The sequence below is a fragment of the Fulmarus glacialis genome, unplaced genomic scaffold (assembly GCF_000690835.1).
Source record: "Fulmarus glacialis isolate BGI_N327 unplaced genomic scaffold, ASM69083v1 scaffold1156, whole genome shotgun sequence".
Classification (NCBI taxonomy): Eukaryota; Metazoa; Chordata; class Aves; order Procellariiformes; family Procellariidae; genus Fulmarus; species Fulmarus glacialis.
In genome coordinates, this window is record NW_009217263.1 from 29,111 (window position 1) to 37,648 (window position 8,538).

The following is an 8,538-nucleotide window of genomic DNA, read 5'->3' on the forward strand; positions in this document are numbered from 1 at the left end:
ATTTCTTCTATGTTGTAATAAAGAGAAGAATAAGCTCTATTCCAGACTCGGTGCTTCCTTTATTAAGGAAAGTGGAGGGAGGCGCCAAAATTTCCATTGCCCTTTCTCTGAAATCCTGTTGTTTGTGCCCAGAATAGTTGCCGACAGGAAACGTTACACACCAGGTGGAGGTGTAGAAAAGGTGGTAGCCTGCGGAGCACTGCTCCCTGCCAGGGGCAGGTGGCCTGGCCTCAGACAGAAGGCCTGTGGCCGGGTGTTGTAGGACTTGGCCGTGCAGCGCACGTTAGAGACCACCCCTTGCACTTGGGTTGCAGTCTAGCCCTGGGACGAGTGCTGCTTTCCGCCTGCGGCCCTTCCTCCTTTCCTCTTAGCGGTAAGGCCTGAAAGTTGACGTGCCCTTTATTTATCTATTCCCTTGCTCATGGTAGATGGCTGCTGCCATCGCTGGGCCTAGCTGATTGTTTTCCTAGCAGCCAGAAGCTGTGGGAGCTCGTTCCCTCTGTCGCAGATGCCTGACAGCCTGTCTCCTGTTCCCAGGAAAAACAAGATAGCAGCAGTCCTTCTGGGATTCAGCTCGGGACCCTGGGAGGGAGTAGCGGCAATCAGGGGGAGTCTGTACTATTCTGGGCTCACCCAGACTGGTAAAGATACACCTCACCGATGATCTGCTTTATATTCCGTTTGAAAAGCCTCAGGTCATTGCCCTAATGAATGCAGAACTGCATATGCATTTTAATATGTATCATTTAAATACACTCACGCAACTTGTGTGTACATTGGCTATCGTTTGCTATTTCATGTGGAAGGTTTATACGCAAAAGTGGCAACTGCACAGAAATATGGAAAAACCCCTGGTTACGAGTATAGCTACACATAATCCATTGACTTGCATCTAAACTAAAGTTATGCTGCTAAAATAACAATGGCATTTAATCCTTAAGTGGACAAAACTTTTAAGAACTAAAATCCTTCCCTGCCCTGGGATACTTTAGTCACATGCTGAAAATCAGACTTGCTTCACACAAAAATGGTGATCAAAGCCAGGTTTCTGTTAGTGCAGTAGTGCCAAGAAGCCCTAAATTTGGACTGTGAGGCAATGCACACAGTCAAAGGGACCTGCGGTCTCCGGCAGTACAGACAGGCGCGTTAGAGCTGATCGCAGGGTGACTGCATCATTCCAGAATGGTCGAGGGCCTTATCACTGCAGCAGTGTTCGTGGAAGGCTCTGAGGAACAAGAGCAGCTTTCAGATGTTTATGGGAAACCCACAGGGCAGCGGTAGGAGAGCATGCAGTGGTGTTAGAACATGTAACAGACAGCAGAGATAGCATCGCAGGCTGGACGCGAGAGTCCAGCGCTTGCTTTTAGAGGAGCAGTGACTGGCAGGGAGAGGATATGGTGTGCCTGTCATTGACAGCGAGGACAAATAGGTTAAAGCTGTTGTGACACCATTTTAAAGGCCAGTGGAGGAATGCTCGGGCTGGAGTGGCAGGCCAGGGAAGTAATCTGTACAGCAGCTTCCAGGATAGTACGAGTGAGTCATGATCATTTTTTTTCCCTGGTTTGATAAATGCAATCTAGCGGTAACCAAGCTGTGAAGGCTTGCTCAAAAGCACTGGCCAAGGGAAAGGCTGTAACATAGAGCCGCTGAGCAAAACAAATCTACAGGCCTTAGCGGTTGTTTGGGTGAGAACCAAGGCATCAGGTTACAGGCCCCAGTGATGGAGCCACAGCAGCAGAGCCAGGGAGGGTGATGGACATCTGGTCACTGAGTTGCTAGTCGTGAGCGCTGGGCTTGGACTGAAGGAAAATATCTGAAACCGAGAGGGTGATTTGAGTTCCTCTGTCCAAATGAACTATTTGTGGTTGACATTGCCCAACAATAGCTTGGATGGGTAAGAACAGGAAATCAAAGGCAGAGGCTTTTCGAATCCCTGCAGAATACAGGCAGCCAGTCAGAGGGATCGTCCAGGGACTGCAGCAGAGGAGCAGTCGAGGAGGTGGGGGAGAGCTGGGAGATGGCAGAGGCACAAGAGCCACAGGAGGACGCGGTTTCAAGACAAGGGGACTGTTCAGCCAGGTACTGGTTTTCAATCTAGTGCTTTAACACAAGCGTGTACTTCATCTGCAACTGTGCAAACGGCATTAGTCTTTCCTGCTTTAACAGTGGGCAAAGACTAAGTTAGGAGTCAACTAACCCCTAACTAAATCTCAGTGTTAAAAAGCTTGTATTACTCAAAAGCCTAGGAACAAGTATATATGGCTGTTTGGGCCTTTTTGTATCTTGGGTTAAGTTTTTGAAAGGTTATCTTGCTTACACAAGAACTGTTTGTGCATCTGCTAACAGTAATCCAATATTCTTAAACACCAAAACCATTTGTCAAAGAGAATCCAACGTAAGGGTTATACAAGTCATCTTGCTAGACCCGACAAAATATAAAAATCTGTTTTCGCCACAAACTGCACATTATCAAAATAACACAGCAGAAAACCATCCCAATCTGAATTATCACAGGGTGTGAAACAAGAGCAGAAGAGTACCAAAACACAGTTATTACAAAAAAGCGAAGTTTTATTTTTTTATAGTGACAACAATTTCAATCTGCTTATTGATCCCAAAATTAAAAAAAAAAGGTAAATGCAGGAAGCAAGGCTCACAAAGGAAAGCTGCAACATGCATTACGTGTCTCGGCACCTGAGATAGGTTACACAGGTATGCTTCAAATAATTCAAGAGGTAAACCAGAGGTAACCTAAGTATACCTTACGCAACCTACTAAGGTAGTTACCGTAACTCTAGTCTTCAGCTCAGTAACTTTTCTTCAGAAAAATCTTTGCTGGTACACAGACGTTTAGAGGCTGGTGTTGCTGGAAGAAGGTTAGAAAAAGTAAGTTATTTAAGGTACAGTGAACAGACCGAACTAAACCACAAGCCATGTAACACTTAAGGGATTTAACAGGAAGAGATGAGAGTTAAAATCAGGATTAACAGTCACAAATGAGAACTGTTACAGCAATAATGGGGGATCTTTACTAAATGCCAGAAAGGACTTTCAAAAAACTTGTATTGAGCTACATTTTGACCTACATCTCAGTGCTACCCAACACCAGCGTAAAAGTAAGTTTAAAAATAAAGCATTAAAGCTTTATTAAAACCTCCCTTCTTCCAGTTCATGTAACTGCAGACTGAAAGCCTCCTTCTCTCCCCACTTGTCATGTAGTGCAAAGCCCAAGATCACTGAAACCAACTAGCTTTTGCAAATACTTCAAGAAACAAATGACCAGTTATAAAAAAAAATTCAACATTAAAGATCTCTAAAGATACCTATTTCTCAATTAAATTGTACAGAACTGGATTCTGCGGATGTAGTGACTCCAGACCTAAACTGAGTCCATGCAAGCATAAGGGAGGAGGTCAGAACTGGGACCAGTCGGTTGGAAGTACGCCATTCTACCCTGGGTGAAAATGAAGCTCCTGTTCTTAAGTGTTTAGCTAATAGAAACACGTGCTTGGTGTTAGACACCCCACCCTCCCCCAGTACGCAATCTAAGGCATAAAGATCTGGTTTATGGCCTGTGGGATGATCCTACCCAGTCCACCATTTTTTCTGTGGAGGCTCACGCTGGGATCAGAGGAGCGGACCGCTGTTACCAAGAGCGCATGAAGCCCTGCAGCTGCTGCGCACGTGCAGGCAGTCAGTCCTGCCAGCTACCTCCACGCTCTCACGGCGTACAGCATCGCTGTCACACGGCTGAAGTAGCCCACAGGGCTGACAAGGTGGGACCAGCCTGAGACAGCAAGAGGTGTGGCCTGAAATCCAAGTGCCAGGCAGGAGGCTTGTTCCTTACCTTCATCAGGGCAGGGCCTCCTGTACAGCACATCCGCTGGAATCTGGAAACTAATGCACAGCATCTCCTTGTTTGGTGCAACGTTTCTAACCAGGTAGGTAGAACAGCGTCCATCTAAGGAGGTTCCCAGCGAAGCTTCAGCTCGTTCTTGAATATCTTTGCTGGGGTCATCATGTTTGGAGAAACCATAGCAGTGCACCATGGGAAGGCCGGCAGTGCTGCATGGCTCTCCAACTAAGAGATGCCTGAAAACATCTAGAAATTCAATAGCCAAAGCTGGCAAATTCATGACTATATGAAAAGAGGTTTTCTGTTCTTCTTTCAGAAGTGGGAGCTCTTTACTTAGTTCTTCTCTTACTGGCCCCAGGAGGAAGTCCCTGCCATCCATGTTGAACACTTTTATTTTGTTGTCTACTTTGTTTAGTTTGCAGTTGTGCAGGAGCCAGTTGTAGGATTCGGGATTGAGATCGTTTGCAAATACGTGGCACTTTTTCTTTGCTGCTGGAATAGCAAAAGGTCCAATCCCAGCAAAGACATCGAAAAGGACATCACCGGGCTTCAAAAGCTCAATGATACGGCCGTGTTCTGTGGAAAGACGTGGGTTCCAGTAGACTTTAGAAAAGTCCAATTCATACACAACATTATTTTCTTTGACCTGAAAGTCCAGAACATTTGGTTAAGCCTCTGTGTTCAAATTCCAGACGTGTTTAAGCATTATCAGTAATTAAGACAGCTAAAACCCAAGGTGCTTTATCGAAAGGTAATGTGTACATTGACATTTGTCCCATTAGTAGTACACATGAATCTTGTGTAAACAGATCTACTCATCAGAAATAGCCATAAGGAATGTTCCAACTGTCAATCCAGATGGCTGGCTTATGCATGTCTCAATCACCAGGTAGAAATAAAGCAGCAACTTAAAATGACCATAAAAAAAATATCTGAGGCTTTTCAAGAGCTTTGTGGCTGGCTGACAACTCCTTTATTGAAAGCAGACCTTTGGAAGATGTCTCAAGCCCTCCTTAGCAGAGTCCACATAGTAAATAAGCGTCTGAGAATGATACAGTGCAAGAACGGCAACAGTCAGCCAAATTCAAAACCATTGGGAGCCAATTCTGCAGTTTGAAAAAATACTGTATTTTATCTTTCAAGGTGACAGAGTCTGGAAACTGATCCAAACCCAAGCTTTGGGACAACCACTACCTTAAGAACAGACCTGAAAAGAAACAGTATTTATTCAGATGAGAGTGGGATGCAAGAGAATAGTCACTTTGCACCACCACACTTGAATTGTGTGACTCCGAAGTAAAGTAATTTCAGATCCAAATCACTGCATCATTTGCTTTGCCAGCAAGAAACGTACTGAAGTGTATCTGCACTCCTTGGTGTGCAGCTCAGTGGTATGCTAGATGTATGCTTAATGAGCTAATACCATCTGCGTAATATTTGATTATCGCTTCTGCCTTGACGATTCAAATGCTTTCTCTGTGCATGTACAGGATGTTCTACCAAGCTATTCAACTTTTTTAGTCAGTAATCTAATGTTTTCTCTTCTAAAAGTATAAAACTGCTAACAGTTAGGAAAAATATTTTTTGGGCAAACCAGTGGCCAAGTTTCCAGCTAAAGACAAGAAAACCTACATGAAGAATACTTGGCAGTTACATAATGCTTTGCACCTGAAAAATGTCAAAACAGAGGAGAGACAAGGCTTGTCTTGCTGCTGATGGAAAAGGAAAAAGCACAGGCAAAATCTTGCCGGAGTTGCAAAGCCAGTGAGATTTAAAAACACAGTCTTAGGTTCTGTACCAGCCACTGTACAAGGCTTGGTGAAATTAAGAAACAGCATTTTCTTAGATCAAATCCACTAAATATTTTGGCTTTAGGTGAGAAACACCCCTCGCTACAAGTTTGTAATTAGTATCTCTGTAAGAAACCTTTCTTCAGCTGCTTTTACATATCATTAACATCTAGGCTGTGAGCTTGAAAGAATACGTATCTTCATGATCCCTATGGTTGTGAGTTTGCTCTTGGCAGACCAGGACAAATGAACGTAGAAGTAACTGCCAACTCTTACACTCTAAAGGGAGTGTCAGGAAAGGGCACTGTGCAAAGGAATGGTCTTAATAGCACCTCCTCATCACATCTTTCCAGTAGATGTCTTTGGGCTTTAGCATATTAAATTTAAAGTAACAGGAAAAAAACCTGTACCTTGGTCACTAGTTTGCTCTCTCCAGCGAGCACTTCCATTTGGAAATTTCTGTATGTGCTGTCAATAATATTGGTTTTATTCACTACACAGGTGATTCCCGGATTCTTGTCAATTATAACCTGGCCTGAAAGAGAGGGCAAAGGATATTCCGGTTAAGGAACTACAACTTCTTAATGTTCTACAAGAGATACAAACACCGCTGTTTACAGTTAAGTTAACAAAAGTAAGCATGTATTAGAACAGCCTTCCTCTAATGATTCAGGGTTGCAGATACGACATCTTTCTAAGGCACGTTCTTTACCCTGACCCAATGTTCAGTGAAGTGAGACCACAGTTACTGTAAAAGGAGAGAACTGTGCCTTCTGTGCACAGCATCAGCACAAGGCTATTTAAAGTCAGAATATAAAGCAATGAAAAGTGCTCAAAAGTTTTCCTTGTACAAGTAATAACAACAAGTACATGTTGTTAAAATACCTTTTTAACAACATGCAAAATACACAAATTACTTTTTTGACAAGATTTGTTTTACCTACCAATCAAATGTCTGTACGGTAGCTGATGATCTCTAAGATTCAAATGAGCTATGTGACCAACACGGCTAAATCCAGAGGTGACTTCTTGACCTTCAGGAAGGACTGCTCGTAGGATCTCCTCCGATTTGAAATTCTCGTAAGTCAGCTCTAAGTTATACTTGGACACCTCAGGACGAACGTTAAGCTGTTTTAATACCTCTTGCTCCGATTCTCCCAATGAGAATTCTGGTATTTTATGAGGATCCAAAATAACAAGTCTACTGTCCTCATCTTCAGGATCCTCAACCACTCGCTTTAGACCAGGACGCTGGAGTACCGTATGTTTTAGGGACTTTAGCAAAGTATTTACAATTTCTTTCTTGACTTTAAGAACTGGAACAACAACTGTCCTTTTAAAAGCTTCTCTGTTGAGTAGTGTCATCCCACGCACTTCCGGATGCGGTGAATACAGTTCTAGACTAGCTTTATCCTCCACAGTTTCAGGCATTGTAAAAAACGTATTTTTTTTTTTTACTACTACAAAAAGCCCAGGTATTCTGCCAGAATATTGCGCCAATAGCATCCAAACTGCTGGAAATGATGTATTTGATGCAGCTGTCCTAAAATGATTAGTTTTCAGTAGTCTGGCAGAGTATCCAAATCTCCATAAAGTCCTAGAAGAGAAATTATTCATTTTATAGACATTATGTAATCATTCCATTAAAAAGGCTGCAAATCACATGGATTTGCTGTTCTCTTAAACTAGAATTTCCATCTGTACCAAACAATCCACAATAGTTTAGTAAAGCTCTTTATTATGAATTATATACTACAAATTTCTGTCCTTTTGCAAATGTATTTTTAGACTTAAACATTAACTAACTTTAAGCAGTGAGATAATCCCCCCCTGCCAAAATACAATGACCTCTCTTTGTTCTAATAAATGTGTTATTAATCCCAGTAAGCCAACAGGAAAAATTTCTACTGTCTTGATCCTACCGTTGGATCCCTTCTCTCTCTGATAAAATTCATTACCAAGCAGTGGTTGCTAGAAAACAGTTATTAGCAATAGTGGTCATAATCTCTCTTCAGCAATTTCTGCCTCCTATACCCCAGTGGTAAGGGGTTACACACTCCGTAGTGTCTTTGCTCTACGTGTTGCGTGCCAGAAAGACCAAGAATTAAATGCAGAATTCCCCTAGAGGTACAGGGAAACATTAGTAATGTCTATTCAAGTGACTGAACCCCTCTCCACAGTTCATTCATAGGATGGAGACTTGAAAAGTAGCCTTACACTTTTCTAAATGGTTTCCTCCACTAAAGACAGTCCAAAGGGGCCCAACTTTCCTGACTCTGCATCAGCTGCTCCTAGGCAGGAACCAATGATTTGGGTAGTATGTAAGCCTGACATTTCTCCTGCCCTCTTGGGAAGTTTGTTTTGAGACTGGGGGTTGATAGGAGAGATGCAAACTAGCTCTGAAAGGAAACCAATTCCCTTCCCTGCCTCAGACATCTACACCCCGATGTACAGGGCTGCTGCCCTCCTTCAGGGTAATAAGTGGTCTCTTCTTCAGAAAAGGAGCTGCGCCCAAGCCCTAGTGAAGCTGGCCCTGCTCCCATCCTCCCTCTCCCACAAATCCCAGCTCCTCGCTGGGGCTCCCTACATCTCCAAGCCAGCTCACTTCCCTAAACCAAGTTTTTGGCAAAGCACACCTCCTTTCCCTGTTGACTCAAAAATAAACAATACATTCTTCACGTCTGCTACAGAGGAGGAAGACTTCATCCAGAGGCCAGAGCATCCCAGTGTGTTTCTTAGGCATTCCCCATCTCCCTAGCTGGAAACTGCTGGCCTGGTTCGCACGGGCTTCTCGGCATTAGATAAGCCCGCAAGATAAAAGCCCCCTCGCCGGGTCTGGTTGGAGGTCCCTGCAGCCACCCTGTCGCAAGAGGACTAACATCTTCCCAACGT

The 8,538-nt window shown here is 43.6% G+C and overlaps 1 protein-coding gene across 1 annotated transcript; it reads right to left on the bottom strand.

Annotated features, from left to right (window-relative positions):
* Window positions 1–2,801: 2,801 nt before the first annotated feature.
* On the bottom strand, window positions 2,802–7,263 carry TRMT5 (tRNA methyltransferase 5). The gene is made up of 4 exons (XM_009579591.1): window positions 6,591–7,263; window positions 6,057–6,181; window positions 3,848–4,502; window positions 2,802–2,866 (listed from the first exon to the last, which is right to left on the bottom strand). The coding sequence occupies exons 1-4, from the start codon at window positions 7,261–7,263 to the stop codon at window positions 2,802–2,804; spliced, it is 1,518 nt and encodes a 505-aa protein (XP_009577886.1).
* Between the last annotated feature and the right edge of the window lie 1,275 nt (window positions 7,264–8,538).

Bases quoted from the DNA above. Each gene is read 5' to 3' on its own strand.
- TRMT5 (XM_009579591.1), bottom strand. From the start codon at position 7,263: ATGAATAATTTCTCTTCTAGGACTTTATGGAGATTTGGATACTCTGCC. The intron at 6,182-6,590 runs GTAGGTAAAACA...CCTCTCTTTCAG, and splicing joins ACCGTACAGACATTTGATTG to GCCAGGTTATAATTGACAAG. The intron at 4,503-6,056 runs GTACAGGTTTTT...CTGGACTTTCAG, and splicing joins AGAGCAAACTAGTGACCAAG to GTCAAAGAAAATAATGTTGT.